Consider the following 18,442-nt stretch of genomic DNA (forward strand, 5'->3'; position numbering starts at 1 on the left):
ATAAGGGCCTTTGTTGGCAAAATGATATCTCTGCTTTTTTAATATGCTGTCTTGGTTTGTCATAGCTTTTCTTCTAGCGAGCAAGCATCTTTTAATTTCATGGTGGCAGTCACCATCCACAGTGATTTTGGATCCGAAGAAAATAAAATTGGTCACTGCTTCCACTTCTTCCCCTTCTGTTTGCCATGAAGTGATGGGACTGATGCCATCCATGATCTTAGTTTTTTTCAATGTTGAGTTTCAATCCAGCTTTTTCACTTTCCTCTTTCACCCTCATCAAGAGGCTCTTTAGTTCCTCTTCAGTTTCTGCCATTGAAGTGATAGCATTTGCATGTCTGAGGTTGTTGATATTTCTCCCAGTAGTCTTGATTTCAGCTTGTGATTTTTTATATTTGAATATATTGCACAATGATCACGATATGTCTAGTTAATGTATATCACGGTACATGTTTACAATTTTTTCCTTTTTTTATTCATTTATTTATTTGGCTGCGTCAGGTCTTACTTGTGACATGTGTGATCTTTAGTTACAGCATTCCAACTCTTGGTTGCAGCCTGTGGGATCTAGTTCCTTAACCAGGGATCCAGCCCAGGCTCCTTCATTGGGAGTGCAGAGTCTTAACCGCTGGACCACCAAAGAAGTCCCCACAATTTTTTCCTTGTAATAAGAAATTTTAAGGTCTACTCTCTAAGCACTTTCAAATACACAATACTTTTTTTTTTTGGCTGCACTGGATCGTCGTTGCTTTACATGGACTTTCTCTAGTTGCAGTGAGCAGGGGCTCTCTAGTTTCGGTGCACAGGTTTCTCACTGCGGTGGCTTCTGTTGTTTCGGAGCACGGGTTTCAGTGGTTGTGGTGCAAAGGCTTGGCAGCATGACGAGTCTTCCTGGACCAGGGATCGAACCCCAGCCCCCTGCATTGGCAGGCAGGGGCTTTACCACTCTGCCCCCAGGGAGGCCCAATACGTTGTTATTAATTATACTCAGCGCGCTGCACGTTACATCACATGACTTTGTCGATAACAAGAAAAAATAACATGAGGAAAATATATAATTGTTTCAATCAATGGGAAATTGATTGGGTTAATTATGGTGTATCTTCTTGATGGGACACTTGTCAGCTGTGGATGTGTTTGTGCCGAGTTCTCTCTATCAATGCATGCCCAGAATGTACTGATACTGTTCAGTAAAGAGTGGCAGAACGTTAAGTGAGGTTATCTTTCTTTTTCTGAGTGAGAGAAAGAAAAACATATATATACACATCTATGGGCTTCACTCATGGCTCAGATGGAAAAGAATCTGCCTGCAATGAGGGAGACCTGGGTTCGATCCCTGGGTTGAGAGGATACTCTGGAGAAGAGAATGGCTACCCACTCCAGTATTCTTGCCTGGGAAAGAGGAGTGGGTGGACTACAGTTTATGGGGTCACAGAGAGTCAGATATGACTGAGGGACTAACACTTTGACTTATATACATGTAATCATACACATTCATATATACACATGCATTGGTGAGTTTTAAAATAAAAATATATGTGTTAGTTTTGTATGTTTGCATGTGTATGTCTGTACATTGACATGTATGTATGAATTGAAATTACATATTAAAAACATTTATGAAAAATGAGTACCTGTGAGGAGGAATCATATGTTAAAACAAAGGCTTCAGACTCATAAGGAATCCTGAATTGATTCTTATTTTTCAGATTTATATATATATTTGTGTATATATACAGAGAAGGCAATGGCACCCCACTCCAGTACTCTTACCTGGAAAATCCCATGGACAGAGGAGCCTGGTAGGCTGCAGTCCATGGGGTTGCAGAGAGTCGGACACGACTGAGCGACTTCACTTTCACTTTTCACTTTCATGCACTGGAGAAGGAAATGGCACCCCACTCCAGTGTTCTTGCCTGGAGAATCCCAGGGACGGGGGAGCCTGGTGGACTGTCATCTATGGGGTTGCACAGAGTCGGACACGACTAAAGCGACTTAGCAGCAGCAGCAGCAGTGTGTGTATATATATATATATATATATATATATATATATATATATATATTTGACCGCATGGGGTCTTAGTTGTGGCATGTGGGATCTAGTTTTCTGATCAGGTATCTAACCTGGGCCACTTCTTAGCTGCTGAACCATCAGGTAAGTCCCTGGATTGAAGTTTTGATGGGCTCCCCTCTCTTGCTGTTAAATCTCAGGGTCCTTTCCTCACATCCCACTGGAATTATTCTCCCACATCTGTTCCTGCCACTTTTGGTGGATATCTGTATTAGTCATTTTTAGTGATTCTCTTTCAGTGCTTTACAGAAGTCCAAATGTTTGTCACAGATAACTTCTATTCTCTTTGCAGTCACTGTTACTGCAATTACAGGTGGAGTGATAATCACTTCCCAACAAGGAGCTGAGATCATGGAATCCCAAGCCTTTATCTTAGATGTATATGTCCCATTTGCCCACTTGAACATACTCTATATCAACAGTCACTGTCCTTGAAATAAATCCAAGTTTTTAAGTAGCTCTTAATTTCAGATAAGTTTCAGGTTCTTAGAAAGCATGTATTACAAAATCAGGTAACTGTTCCGAAGGCTATTAGATAGACTATAGACAACTTACCCCAACTCTCTGTGAACAGAGACACTAAATTTCTTATTGACCTCTATGATCAGGAGAAATGATGAGTCATTATTACTTCCGAGGTACTGCAGGACTTTAGGGGCCAGAATGATCAGTACCTTCAGTGATGCCAAGATTGTTGGGCTCCCTAATATATGTAAATTTTAAATACATAGATGGTAGGTAGATAGATAGACAGACAGGCACAAACATATTCAAACAGAAAAAGATGTTTGCTAAGGGAACCAGAGACATGTCATCATGCTATTCCACCTCATTCAGGAAGCCTGTCATCTTCTCTCTTCTCAGCTATATTGTCTGAATTTCTCTCACTTTATCCTCATTAAACACACCCCCATAACCTACCTTCTAAAAACTTCAGGACATAGGCCCTGGTGAGTTTTAAAATGGAGAAGGTAAATCTACTGCGTAGACTCCTGAGGTCTGTGTGATGGTGGTGTTTATAAGCGCACAGCTGGTTTTGTGTTTTGTTTTTGGCTGGGGACGTGTGTTAAGCGGAGTCTTTAACAAAGTATTTGTAAAATTCTATCATCACTGCAAGGCTATAATATTTGTCACATTCAGGCCAAGGAAATAATCATATATTCAATTTGGGGGGATTATGGAATAAATGAGTAATCAGGGTGGTTAATCAGAAATCGGGGTTCCCCATTGGCTCAGCTGGTAAAGAATCTGCCTGCAATGCAGGAGATATTGGAGATGCAGATTTGATCCCTGGGTCAGGAAAATTCTGTGGAAAGGGAAATGGCAACCCATTCCAGTATTCTTGCCTGAAAAATTCCATGGACAGAGGAGCCTAGCAGGCTACAGTCCAAAGGGTGGGAAAGAGTCAGAAGTGACTAAGCATGCACAAAGTGTAATAAATCACATAAATGAATCATGAGCTGCAAATTTAAATAGCTGCACACAGCCTTCTCACTTAATCTGCAACCCACACATGTTCCTCTAATAGATTCTTTTTTTAAGTACGTTCTCTTTTTATTGTTGTCATTCAGTCGCTAAGTTGTGTCCAACTCTTTGTGACGCCATGGACTGCAGCAAGCCAGGCTTCACTGTCCTTCACTATCTCCCACAGTTTGCTCAAACTCATGTCCATTCAGTGATGACATTCAGCCATCTCATTCTCTGTTGCTCCCTTCTCCTTTGGTTTTCATTCTTTCCCAGCATCAGGGTCTTTTCCAATGAGTCGGCTCTTCGAATCAGGTGGCCAAAGTGTTGGAGCTTCAGATTCAGCATCAGTCCTTCCAATGAATATTCAGGGTTGATTTTCTTTAGGACTGACTCGTTTGATTTCCTTGCAGTCCAAGGGACTCTCGAGAGTCTTTTCAAGCACCATAGTTCGGAAGCATCAATTCTTAGGCATTCAGCTTTCTTTATGGTTCAACTCTCACATCTGTACATGACCAGTGGAAAACTATAGTTTTGACTATATGGACCTTTGTTGGCAAAGTGATTTCTCTGCTTTTTAATACACTAAGTTTGTCATAACTTTTCTTCCAAGGAGCAAGCATCTTTTTCAAATTTTTGGGTGTGCTGGGTCTTCGTTGCTGCCCAGGCTTTTCTCTAACTGCATCAAGGGAGCGGGGTACTCTTCATAGCAGTGCAGGGGCTTCTCATTGCAGCGGCTTTTCCTGTTGCTGCACACCAGCTCTAGGGCGCTCAGGCTTCAGTCGTTGCAGTGAGTGCACTCAATCCTGGGCTTTAGAGCAGAGACTCAATAGTTGTGGCGCACAGGGTTAGTTGCTCTTCCAGCATTGGTCTTCCTGAACCACAGATTGAGCCGATGTGTCCTGCATTGACAGGAGGACATTTTTTTACCACTGAAGAGGGCTTCTGGGAAGCCCTCTCTAATAGATTTTTAACAGAAAATAGCTCATGTGGCATTTCGTACATGACTGTCAACTGTTTACTACAAAAAAATTATGTGCCTGTGTAAAACAGTGTTATGTTTTTCAGCTAAAATAATTTAATGTTTTATGGATCAGACGGTGTTTCTCAGAGTTCTGCACATTGACTAACAAGAAGGAGAGGCCCGGGTCCCATCGTGTCCACCTTCCTCAGAGATGTCCAATAAGCCTCCTCTATTTTGTCTACTATGGTCCAAGCGATTTTTTTTTTTCCTTTAAAGTCCCGGCCAAAACTCGCTAAAGCTCACAAAATTACTTAAACTCCTCAGTCTGCGTGTATTTCAAGGACTCTTGCATCTACTACTGTATGTTCACTAGAGTCGACTACATGGACTCTAAATTATCTAAGCACTTAAAGATCACTATTGATCTCATTAAGGCTTTCGAAATGCACTTCGGACTCCGCAGAAATTGGCCTTCGCCCCTTTAAGAGGAAGCGAAGCCTACCCCCGACCTAGAAAAACGGGGAGGTCTGTTCTCTGCAGCCCTGAAGATTGCTTGATGCCTTTCCAGGCATTCAAGCAAACACGCCCCTCCTGCCGGCCTGTGTAGCAGCGGGAACTCCATTACCCAGAAAGCCAGGCGTTGAGAGGCAGCTACGATTACCCAATGAACGCTCAGAATTTCAGCATTTCTGTGACATGTGAGGCGGGACTTCCGGTGTCTTCGCTGCGGTCTTTTCGGTTGTTATCTGGGTCCTAAGGCCGAGTGCGTAAAGTCAGGCTTGAAGTAACAGAGAAGGCGCGAGAAGAGGCTTTGGACCCAGTGACTGGTCGGGCACGTCGCCGCCTGCGGGGCGGCCTGGAGACGCTGCTGCCGGGTCCGTCCGGGCCAGGATTTACCAGGCCCAGCGGCTGCGTAGCGGCGTTGCCCTGAGCGACCTGCTTCAGGTAAACGCTGTCCTTCGGGCCCGCGCCGCCCTCGACCCGCCGGACACCGAAGCTCCGAGTGTGGGAAGCCTCCTCACGTGCCCGCAGCCCCGGCCCCGGGACACCGGCGGTGAGGTGCTCTTGGCTGGGCCCTGTGTCTGACAGACAGTGTGATGGCGCATGGGAGAGGGTGACAGGCTGAGGGACCCCCAGGTGCAGAGGCTTGAAGGTCGCACTGAGGCGGGAGGACCGGGAACGCTGGAGCCCATTTGAGGTCTGCAGGGAGCGGGACCCACAGCGGCTGGAAGTCAGTACAGAGGTTAGATGCTCGGCCCCAGGTGCTGGGTTCGGGCGCCGCCAGGTGTGCAGGGAGGGCCTGAGCCCCTGGAAAATTGCCAGGGTCGCGTCCCTCTAAGACCTACCTCTTCCCACAGGTTTCCATGGCTGCGGAGGCGCTTTTGGAACCTAATCGGGTAAGTGGAGGTTACCCTCATTGGTCGCAACACTGCGTTAGTCGCTCAATCGTGTCGAGCCCTTTGCGATCCCATGGACTGTAACCCGCCAGGCTCCTCTGTCCATGGAATTCTCCAGGCAAGAATACCGGAGTGGGTTGCCATTCCCTTCTCCAGGGGATCTTCCCGACACGGGGATCGAAACCAGATCTCCCGCATCAGAGGCAGATTCTTTACTGTCTGAGCCACTAGGGAAGCCCTCTAATTTTCTCCAAATTAGGGTTGTTATTGAAACTTGTCACCTAGCATTTCCCCAGCCCTTGGGTGTGCAGACCTTGGAGAATCCTAGCTCAGTCCTGAGTCCAGTCTTAAGTGTTATATGAAAGGGTTCCCATTTCAGGCCACCAATGGAAAGAGATGTGGAAGCTTGTCACAGAAACAGGAAGTGCTTGGAGGTGAGACTAAGCTGCTTCAGGGAATTGCAGGTCTCCTTCCTTCCTGGCGAGAGTAAACTGGCTGTGGGGAGCAGCAGTCAGACCTGGAATGGCTGCCTGTGAAGTCGGGCATCTGTTCTGGAGGCAGTGGGAGGTGTGGATCAGACAACTAATCTGATCAATCAGGGAGGTGATTTCTTCTGGGTCTTCACAGGCTCCACTGGTTGCAGAGTGGACAGCAGCGTGAACAGAGCGGTTAGTGGGAGAGTGAGGAGAAAGCAGACAGCTATGGCACCAAGGTCCAGAATCTTTTCTGAGCTCTTAGGAGGAAGATGGAGATGGGGTAGATGTGCGAGGAGGTGGATTGTGGGTCTTCAGGAGTGAGGCAGCTGATGATCTCTTCTATCTGTATCCTGGCAGGGCAGTGTGACCTTTGAGGATGTGGCTGTGTACTTCTCCTGGGAGGAATGGGCTCTCCTTGATGAGGCTCAGAGATGCCTGTACCACGATGTGATGCTGGAGAACTTTGCACTTACATCCTCACTGGGTAAGCTCTTCCACCTGCCCCTGTGCCCTGGGCCAAGCTCTGTGCATCTCTTTTCTCCAGGGGCAGGTGCGTCCCTAGTTGCCTGGATTTCTGCTGTGTTTACAGGGGCTGGGCTGAGAGCTCGCCTCCTTCTCATCTGTATCACCACAGCACCTACTGCCCCAAAGCCTCCTAGGGAAGGGTTTGGTATCACTGTTGTTTTGTCAGCCTAATGGACCCCCATGTCTTGCCCTCTGCCTCACTGGGTGACTCTCTAGCACCATAGCACCCTAGTATAGCACCCTTCTTCCTATAGCTCACATTTGTTTCTGACTGTGCTGGAAGTGTAGTCACTTACATAGTCACTGCTTAGACAAATCTAAGTACTACTTACAGATCCTTTGGTTATGTTTTTTTTTACTTTATTTTTGTTGTCGCGAAATATACAAAGCATTTGCCTAATGGACTAAATGGCATTTAGCGCATTCTCATTGTGCAGCCATCACAGTCCTGCATCCATAGAACTTTTTCATCATCCAGCATAAACTCGATACCCATTAATCAGTAACTCCTACCATCCATTGACAGCCACCATTCTACTTTCTGTATCTATGAATTTGACTGAGTGTCTCATGTAGGTGGAATCAGAGAGTAGTTCTCCTTTGATGTTTGGCTTACTTAGCATAATATGTTAAAGGTTTATCTGTGTTGTAGCATGTGTCAGAATTTCCTTCCTTTTTATGACTAAATAATATTGTATGTACAGATTTTGTTTACTCAGTATTCCATCTGTGGACAGTTGGGTGCGTCTGCCTTTTGTTTCTCGTGAATCATGGTGTTATGACATGGGTGTGCAGATTTCTTTTACTGTCCTTGCTTCAATTCTTTTAGGTATATACCCACAACCAGTATTTCTGTATCTGTGATAGTTGTTGTTTTTTTTTTAATTTTTTGAAAAATCACCATAGTGTTTTCCATAGCAGCTGCACAAAGGTACCAATTTCTCCTCTTCTTGCATATACTTCTTTTCTGTTTTTTTGAGTAATAACCATTATAATTAGTGTGAAGTGGTATCTCATTGTGTTTTGATTTGCATTTCTCTAACGACTAATGATGTTGAGCATCTTTTCATGTGTTTATTGTCTATTTATCTTCTTTGGAGAAATGTCTCTTCAAAAAATCTTTTGAGAATTTTTGAATCAAGTTGATTGATTTTTGTTGTTGAATTTAGGAATTCTCTCTATATATTGAGTGTTAACCCTTCATTGGAATGTGATTTGCAAATATTTTCTCCCATTCTGTCAGTTGCCTCATTCTTATGTTCATGGCATCCTTTGATGTACCAAAATTTTTCATTTTGATGAAGTCCAGTTTGTTTTTCTTTTGTTGCTTGTGCCTTTGATGTCATATCCAAGAAATCATTGCCAAATGCAGTTGTCTTGATACTTTTCCATTATGTTTTCTTTTAAGAGTTTTGTGGTTGTTGCTGTTAAGTTTAGATTTTTGATCCATTTTGAGTTAATTTATGTACCATGCAACTGCATTCTTATGCATGTGGATATTCAGTTTTCCCGGCATCATGTGTTGAAAAGTCTGTTTTTCCTTTTTGAATGGTATTGGCCTTCTTTTTGAAAACTGTTTGAACTTACATGAGCAAGCTTATTTTTGAGCTCTTTATTCTCTGATTGGTTTATATGTCTGCCTGGATTCCAGTATCATGCTGTTTTGATTACTGTAGCTTTACAGTGGTATTTGATATTTAGACATGTGACTCCTTCAACTTTGTTCTTTTTCAAGTTTGTTTTGGCTGTTTCGTGTCTCTTGAGATTCCATATGAATTTTAGGATGAATTTTCTATTACCACAGAAATTCTCACTGGATTTTTTATAGAATTGCATTGAACATGTAGATGTTGTGGTTAGTTTGATTTTGGGGGGTTTTTTTGGATAGTTTTGACATCTTCAATATTAAGTGTTCCAATCCATGAGCATAGAAGTTTTTCCATTTACTGTCTGTAATTCTTTTAGCTATGTTTTGTAATTTTTAATGAACAAATCTTACTTCCTTGGTTAAATTTGGTAATTTGTTCTTTTGACAAATACTTTTATCTGGGAATTGTTTTCTTAGTTTTCTGTTGATTGTTAGTGTATAGAAATATAACCGATTTTTTTTTCCATTTTATATTCTCTTTCTTTGCTAACTTGATTTATTATAACAGTTTTGTGGTGGAATTTTTAAGATTTCATGAGATGTGATGATTCTTACTTCCTTCTTTTCTCTTTTGGGTGACTTTTGTCTTTCTTGCCTAATTGGTCTGTATAGAATTTCTAACAGTATGTTGAATAGTAGTGTTGGAAGCTGGCATTCTTTTCTTATTTGTGATCTTGGAAAAATAGTTTTCAGTCTTTTACTATCGAGTTTAATGTTTGCTGTGGGTTTTTAATTTTTTGCTTCCATTATGTTAAGCTAGTTTCCTTCTAGTCATAGTTTCATAGTTGAGTATTTTCATCATAAAATGGTGTTGAATTTTGTCAGGTGTGTTTTGTACGTTGACTGAGGTGATAACATTTTTTTCCTTTCTGTTAAAGTGATATATTACATTGATCAAACTTTGTATGTTGAATCATCCTGGCATTCTAGATATAAATCCCAGTTGTTTGTGGCAAACATCTTTTTATTATGCTGCTGAATACAGTTTGCTAGTATTTTATTGATTAATTTTGCACTGATAATCATCAAATATATTCCCCTGTAGGTTTCTTTTAGTGTCTTTGTGTGTCTTTTTTTAAAATATCAGAGTAATAGTAAGAGCTCCAAATGACATAAATTAAAGCAATTTTGCGTTACAAAGTGGTTACATCAGACTGATTCTACCACTGTAGTTGTTGTCCAGGTGGGAAAACACCTGGTTTTGCTACTCTGCCATCTTCCTGCTTACTTACTCCTGCATCCTACTACTCTGCCATCTTTACTACTCTGACACTCTTTTGTTGTGTCCATAGGTACTATTTGTAATATTTGAAATATGTTTGCTGTGATCTGTTGTGTCCTGAGTTTTCTGGGCTAGTATTGGCTGCTGACTTGTCCTATCCTTCCCTTTGGAGTTGTATCATCCAGCTCTCATGCAGTAGCTCAACTGGGGCTAGAGGAAGAGTCTTTTGTGCTTCCCTGGAGGCATATGACTCCACTCTCCACAAGATGGGCCCAGAGGGGACCTGACACAGATGAATAGCAGATGGGAGAGGACATGACTTCAGGGCTTGGTTGAAGTCATATCAAGAATGTCTCTTGTTTTACTTCTGTTTTGGTGCCATTGCCAGTGGCCAAGCTCATCTCCATCTTTCCTTCTCCATTCTTGACACTTTACTGACTTGTCATTTCTGTTAGTTGTTTTTATTCTGACTCCAGCTGAGAGCTACTGTCCACCTTTCTGGACTGCTTACCTTACTCATTCCTCACACTCTTCCCTCCTCAGCGCTTTCCCCCTTTGTAGTGTTCCTACAAAGGTATGCACCTATCTAATAATCCTTAAACAGCTGTTAACCTCTGTTCCAGTCAGATTTTTCTGGACCTGAAATAGACTTCTGCACAGCATCACATGTCATCAGCAGATATAATCCTGCTAAAAGCTATTGACATGCCCTACCTGGTGGTCCAGTGGTTAAGACTCTGTGCTTCCTCTGCAGGGGGCACTGATTCAATCCCTGCCTCCCACATGCCAAGTGTCATGGCCAAAAAAAAATAAGGCCATTGACAGAGAATGATCTGTAGCACGTGCCTTTCCCCCTGGGCCTTTCTTTGTGTCCTGTGCCTATTGAGGCCTGCACCGTTTGACCTTAGGGACTGAGTGGTGCACAGAAGTTGCTTTCTTAAGGTGACCCCAACTTCCTTTTCCTGAAAACAGTTTCATGGACTGATTCTTTGATCTATCAAGTTGCATTTGTGATGCCTTCTCAGAAAGGTTAACGTGTACTTCACCATCACTTCTTTAATTTCAGGCTGTTGGCATGGAGTAGAAGATAAGGGAGCCCCTTCTGAAAAAAGCGTTTCTGTAGAAGGAGTGTCACAGATCAAGACTCTCAAGGCAGATTCATCTCCCCAGAAGGACCGGCCCTTTGAGAAGTGTGGCCCAGTCTTGAGAGATAATTTTCACTTGTCTGAGCATCAGGAAGCACATCTTGGGCAGAAACCATACACGTGTGGGAATCGATTCTATATCTCTGCCAACCTTCAGCAATATCAGGGAGAACACATTAGAGAGATACCCATCATAACTTCTGTGGACACACCCTTGATTATAAAGAGCTGTGAAACCCATGTGTCAGGGGAATCCTTTTTGTCTGAGGGAAACGACTTAGCCAGCATGGGATTTTTCCATCAACTGGTCACTCCCACTAATGAGAACCCAAACAACAATAATGAGTGTGAGGCTGTCTTTCATGGTGGGGAAAGGCATCGGAACTGGGGAGAAGGCAAAAAAACCCTCAACTGCACAGATACACTTGTTGAGGACCAACGAGTCCTCACTAGAGAAGGGCTTTATGAGTGCAGCAAATGTGGAAAAACCTCTACCCGACGGTGGAATCTGATTCAGCACCAGAAAGTCCACACTGGAGAAAGGCCTTATGAATGCCATGAATGTGGAAAATCCTTTACCCGAAGCAACAGCCTGAAGACCCACAGGAAAATTCACACTGGAGAAAAACCTTATGTGTACAAAGAATGTGGAAAATCTTTCAGTCAAAGATCCAGCTTTGTTCAACATCAGAAAGGTCTCTGTAGAGAACGGCTTCATCAGTGTGGTGAATGCGGAAAATCCTTTAGCCGAAGCTCCACCCTCATTCATCACAGGAGACTTCATACTGGAGAAAGACCTTATGAGTGCAGTAAATGTGGGAAATCCTTTAAACAAAGCTCTAGCCTCAGTTCACATCAGAAAATCCACACAGGAGAAAGGCCTTATGAGTGTAGGGAATGTGGGAAATCATTTAGCTGCAAATCTAACCTCATTATCCACCTGAGAGTTCACACTGGAGAGAGGCCTTATAAGTGTCAGGAATGTGCAAAATCCTTTAGCTGCAAATCTAACCTCATTAACCACCTGAGAGTTCACTCTGGAGAAAGGCCTTATGATTGTGCAGAATGTGGACAATCTTTTACTCAAAGATCCATCCTCATTCAACATCAGAGAATTCATACTGGAGAGAGGCCTTATGAATGTCATGAATGTGGGAAATCTTTTAGCCGAAAATTTAGCCTCATTTACCACCGGAAAGGTCACACTGGAGAACGGCCTCATCAGAGAAAAGAAAGTGGGAAATCTTTAATTGCAAATCTAACCTCAATGAACACCTGAATATTCACACTGGAGAAAGATTTCGTGAATCTGGGGACAGTGGAAAATCCTTTAGCCAAAGTTCCAGCCTCATTCAGCATTAGAGAGTTCACAGTGAAAAATATCTTAAGAGTGCAGTGAATGTGGGCAATCTGTTAGCTGCTAATACGGCTTCATTCAATACTAGAGACTTCACACTGGTGAAAGGCCTTAGATGTGCCAGCAGATGCAGTCTAGTATAATTACACTGGAGGAAATAAGTTGTGAGGGAGCCATCTACCTGAATTAAAACTCATATATCAGAAAATCTTCAGTAGGGGCATTCCCCTCAAGTTCCAGGTATGTGAGAATCTCTTAGGAGTTGTGTTACAGTTTCTTACCTCTCAGGACCCTCACCAGCTTTATGTCACTGCCAGTTCTATGGCAGAATTCACTTCATCTCTATCACCTGGCAGATCCACAGTGTGCAAAATTACCTCCCGACCTGCTTAGATAAGCTGACCTCTGTCCCATCCCCTTTGTGGATGGAAGTAATGAGTAGTCTTAGCTCTTATGGCATCCTCTTTCCCTTCTCATTTCCACAGTAGGGCATGAACCTCATTCAGTTTGGGCCCAGTGGACCCAGTCTGAATTCTGTTGGTGACTTGACAGAAAGGCCTGCATTTTCAGGGACATGTTAGTTTCTAGTGATACTTCTCTTGGATTTTCTCAGCCTCTAAGTCTGGAGGAACTGGAGGAACCAAACTGGGAACTGCATGCCTCATATTACTTTGCACTTTGCAATAATAAAGGCGTTAATATTAAGCCCCCTTTGGTCTGGGGGTTCTATTCATTGTGTGAGGTGATCTGAAGACAGCTAGGCTATACCAGCATTGAGGGTGGCACAGATTTCATGGGGGTCAGGTACATTGTTTGCCTCACATGTCAGTATGAATGAAGCATATAGCTGTCTTTCTGGTTTTGGCACATTGTTCTCCAAAGTCTCCTAGGAAAGACTGCAGAGCTTTGGGGTCCTGACTTGTGGACTGTGTATCAGGATTTTTTTGTGGGCTTAGAAAACACCCTGGGAAGCCAGGAAGTTGTGCCAACCTCTAGTACTTCTGGGAACATGAATTGTTATTCAGAGTGACTATCACATAATGCTTAGCAGTTAACCTATGAAAGAACCACATCCCTGATCCCCAGAGTTCACTAGATAGTGCCACTGTAAGACTGCAGGGCTGGGGGGAGCCCTCTTGGTAAAGTACCCTGGAGCAGAGGAGACTGCAGTGAAGTAGGTGGAGTGTGCCCCTTCTCCAGTTGTATCAACAGGTGCTCCAGTGATTGCGCAGTATCAATGTGCACAGATGCCCAGAAATTCCCAACCTCCAGTCGTGTGTCTTTTGTGACTGAGGTCATTGTCAAAGAAAATAAGCTATTGGTTTTCTGGACTCCTATATCCTCTCTGGGGTGTTCAGCCAAAGCCCCTTGCCACAGAGGCAGAGAAACAGAGAGAGAAAGGAGAACCCTTAGTCCACAGTGTGGCTCTGTGGCCAGCCAGCATTCCTGTTAACTCAGGTGGGAAGGGATCTATTACTCATCAGTATTTGCTACCACTAAGGCAAGGCTGCACCTCCAAGGTCATCAGGAAAGAGAGGCAATATAGGATTGCCATGCCTGATTTTCTGAAAAGAGTGGGATATCTATGTTTTACTTTTGAACCATTTTATAAATTTTTATTCTAGTCATCATGCAGTATTCTGTGTCTATTTGAAGTATGCAATTATTTAAAATTTATATGTAAACCAAGAAAACCTCATCATAATCACAATAATGTAAGTTTCAGCCATCATTGATTTACCTTCCAATAGATTATTTTGTGTGTTCTAGAATTATATCTGATTTTATTCTTAAAATGTTTAATCTTTTCTGATTTTATTAATGGTTCATAATTATTTTGAGAGTCTTCAATTATTTATATAAAAATAGTTAATTCTTTTTATTGCTGAACTAGGTATCTTTTCTATAGTTATTCCATTTATTTATTCATTCGTCTGGTTAAGAGAATTTGGGTTACTTCCAGTTTTGGCTATTCTAAGTAAAGTTGATAGAACAGTTTTGTGTACTTTTGTATATATGTATTTTCACTTGTCTTGTGTTAATAACTCAAAGTATAATACCTGAGTCAGAATAGGTGAATGTTTAACTTACAAAATGGCTAAATGGTGACCTTAAATCATTGTTTGCTTTTATATACCCACCAGGTTTATGTAAAATGCCTCCACATTTTTGCTGGTACTTGATATGGTCAGTCTTTTGAATTTACCCTTTTAGTAAGGAAGCACTAATTTTAGTTACATCTTAAGGATTCATGGTGTTGAACATTTTTTTTAATGTGTTTATTTGCCATCTGTATATCTTCTTGGTGAAATACCTGTATATATCTATATTTGTTTTATTTTTTTTCTCATTTTATTTTTTAATATTGTGATTATTTACCTTTTTATTAACAAGTAATCAGCTCATTTTTGTTCCTTAATTTTTATGCATTCTGTACAATGTAATTACCACCTTCACCATATACTTATATAATCTGCATTGTTTATATATTCTTAAGCCTAGGCTTTCAAAAACATACTAAGCCTTGGTTTGTAGTGTTTTCCAATTTCCCTTATATAAATACTCTCACTTTGGCCAATTTCAAACTGCCAATATGGTTTCACCGAACATGAAGTTGGGAAGAGTTGCTAGAAATCCATCATTCTAATTCCAGGAACTACAATAATCTGTAGGACTCAGATAATAGTAAAACAGTCAAATTATTAGGAAGTTCTGAATATTTGTTTCATGAAAGTATAATTGACTGAACATACATACTGCATGTGTTTAAGATGTACATTTTGATGTTTTGATACACACTTAAAACACCCCTGAAACCAAAGTATTCATTGGAAACAAAAGACCATCTACTGATATATTAGTGACACTTATTCAGTTAATATTAGTGACACTCAGTTAAATTATTCAGTTCACTATCTCAGTTATTCAAGAAGGAAAAAGCAGAGCATGCAGGATATTTCAAGTACAGGCAATTGTTGAGGGAAAAAAACAAAAAAACCAAACTTTGAAATTATTTTTCACACAAGGGATCAGGAAGAATGCTTATTGGGAATTCCCTGGCTGTCTAGTGGTTAGAGCTCCACACCTCCATTGCAGGGGACACAGGTTCCATCTTTGGTTGGGGAATTAAGATCCCGAATGCTGTGCAGTGCAGGCAAAAAAGGAAAATGCATATTAAAAGTTGAGATGCAAAACAGAAAAGAAGTTGAGATGCAATTTTCTAGCGTTTTATTTTGGAGTCAAAGCCATGCTGTTAAAAAAAAAAAAAAAATACTGTTTTCAGTATGAATCCTTTGATAATTTGTGTCTATGTTCTTGTTGAGGGAAAAGCCCTGAGTAATCCACCATAATTCAGAATAATTGGAGTTCTATAAAGTGATTGGGGAATTTCAGTACATTTAAAAGCAATCAGAGGGAGCATGAAAGTGAAAGTGAAGTCACTCAGTCGTGTCCGACTCTGTGACCCCACGGACTGTAGCCAACCAGGCTCCCCTGTCCATAGGATTTTCCAGGCAAGAATACTGGAGTAGGTTGCCATTTTCTTCTCCAGGGGATCTTCCCGACCCAGGGATTGAACCCGGGTCTCCTGCATTATAGGCAGATGCTTTTACCGTCTGAGCGACCAAGAGGGAGCGTAGTTATCATTTAAAGTGTTTTTAGCTCTAGACATTCTCAATACTATCACCCATACTTAACAGAGGAGCAAATTTTAGGCCCTAATTTCTGAAGTTATCCAATGCATGTAGACTAGGATTTATTGAAGACTATCTCTCTCTTTCTCACATATCAATTGTCTATATTTGGTAAATACTGTAATCACAAATATAATTAGTGCTAATGTTTTGGGAAGAAAATAGTTGCCTGTTTCAGGGCTGGGTCTTGAAGGGCGTGTCTCACAAGCTACAACCATGCAGCCGTATGCAGGCATCTGTGTGTGCTAAGTCACTTCATTCTTTGTGACCCTGTGGGCTGTAGCTCACCAGGTTCCTGTGTCCATGGAATTCTCCGTGCAAGTGGGCAGCTGCCGTGCTTTTCTCCACGGGGTCTTCCCAATCTGGATTGAACCTGCGACTCTTCTGTCTCCTGCATTGGCAGGCAAGTTCTTTACCACCTTCTGGCAGGGGCAAAAATAGCACGATGGAAATAAATCCGACAGCCAGGAGGTCAGATCCAGAGAGGGAAAACAGACGCCACTGTAAGTGAATCCAAATGTCACTGAAAGGATTCACAACAATAATTGATTCATTTCATACTTATACAGATGGGAAGGAAAATATTTGTGTTAGATTTATCCTCATCTGTGTTTACATGATCTTTTCCAAATAACTTTAAGCACAAAATAGCAAAAGGAATTAGTAGACAAAAGTAACACAGTTTGGTCAATTAAATGAGAAAAGACCAGAAATCATCTGGAAGACATAACAAAAAATTATCTTTTATATAAAAATGAGGTTCATTAGCATAAAGTGAGAAGTAACCAATTTTGTTTACATCTGAGACACCACCATAGATGTTAAGTATCCTGGGAGGGTTGGCATCTTATGGTGGATTACAATACATTGATCCCGTCCATTGAGGCCCCTATACCTCATGTAACTCAAATGAACATGCCATTCAGTCTTTATAGGTCAATACTTTACTGTTATATGTGTTGTTTAGTCACTCAGTCATGTCCAACTCTTTGGCAACCCCGTAAATGTAGCCTGCCAGGCTCCTCTGTCCATAGGATTTCCCAGGCAAAAATACTGGAGTGGGTTGCCATTTCCTTTTCCAGTATGTATTCGCACATTTGGGCTTCCCTGGTGGCTCAGTGGTAAAGAATCCATCTGCCTCGAGAATCCCAGGGAGAGGAGCCTGGCAGGCTACAGTCCATGGGGTCGCAGAAGAGGCAGATGTAAGTTAGTGACTAAACAGCAATTCTTACATTTCCAGGAATTTTATTCTTCAAAGCCTACAACTAGGTAGCAAAAACAAACATCCATCTACAGATGGATGGTTAAGAAAGTGTTCTATTTATCAGTGGAGTACTCCCCATCAATATGAAGAAATGAACTACTGACACAAGGGGGAAGAAACATCAGTTTCAAAGCGTTATAGTAAGTATGGATGTGTGCGTCATGTGTATCCACAACTGCCATAGACTAAAAGCCTGCTGAGGTTGGATGTTCACATCTAACGGGAAAACGAAGGCCTGGGATCTGGCCCTCAGCTGCCCAGTTCTGGGGGGCCACCCCAGGTGACATAAGTGAAGATTTGCTCCTCACCTGGAGACAGGCTGGGATGTAGGACCTGAAACCCTTTAGTAGGGTGCTTGCACATGGACAAACATCTCCTTGAATGGCAGATACAAAGAAGCTTTAAGGGACTAAAAATAACTCCATGCGTGGGCAGTTGGGGCAAATTATAAACAATAAAATACAAAAAGGCCCAAAGCCAACTGCCACCTTTGAGGTACCTGCGTGCTAGGAGCAAAAGCTAAATTACAAGCAGTACTGCACATGATCCCTGCACACGGTACCTCCACAGAGGGGCGGGCAGACCCCCTGATCTGCCCCTGCCCTCGCTGCGTTTAAGGGACCTGCTTGCCCCTCCTGCAGAAGCCAGCAAGGGCCTCTGCTCCCTGTGCTTGCTCTGTTGTTCTGTGGCGCAAGTTCCAATAAAGCCTTGCCTGAATTTCTCATCTGGCTTTTTATTGATTTCTATTTATTAGGAAAATCCAACAAGCTGCGTTGGTAACAATCTCTGAGCTGGACTCAGTGGCGGCAGACTGAGGGCCACTGGGAGATGGCAGAAGGCTTCGCAGGTGGCTCAGTGGTAAAGAGTCCGCCTGCCAACGCAGGAGACGCGGGTTCAACCCCTAGGCCAGACAGAGCCCTTGGAGGAGGCAGTGGCACCCTGGGAAACCCCACGGCCAGAGGGGCCTGGCAGGCTGCAGTCCATGGGGTTGCAAAGAGTCAGACACAACTGGGCACTCACACATTGGGGGATCTGAGAAACGCGGCCGCACCCTCAAGTTCAATGAGCTGTGCCATTTGCTGATTAGGAGTCTGCCGTGTGTGTGTGTGTGTGTGTGTGTGTGTGTGTGATTAGGAGTCTGCCGTGTGTGTGTGTGTGTGTGTGTGTGAGTGATTAGGAGTCTTTGCCGCGTGTGTGTGTGTGTGTGTGTGTGTGTGTGT

At 42.5% G+C, this 18,442-nt stretch overlaps 1 protein-coding gene across 1 annotated transcript; it reads left to right on the forward strand.

Annotated features, from left to right (window-relative positions):
- The first annotated feature begins 5,251 nt into the window (after positions 1–5,251).
- LOC136161833 (zinc finger protein 211-like) lies at positions 5,252–17,864 on the forward strand. The gene is given in 5 exon segments (XM_065926944.1): positions 5,252–5,550; positions 5,855–5,893; positions 6,727–6,853; positions 10,831–12,150; positions 12,153–17,864. Coding segments are annotated over 4 exon segments (1,599 nt in total). The 5' UTR covers positions 5,252–5,550; positions 5,855–5,860; the 3' UTR covers positions 12,272–17,864.
- Positions 17,865–18,442: the final 578 nt, after the last annotated feature.

The sequence above is a fragment of the Muntiacus reevesi genome, chromosome 2 (assembly GCF_963930625.1).
Source record: "Muntiacus reevesi chromosome 2, mMunRee1.1, whole genome shotgun sequence".
NCBI lineage: Eukaryota > Metazoa > Chordata > Mammalia > Artiodactyla > Cervidae > Muntiacus > Muntiacus reevesi.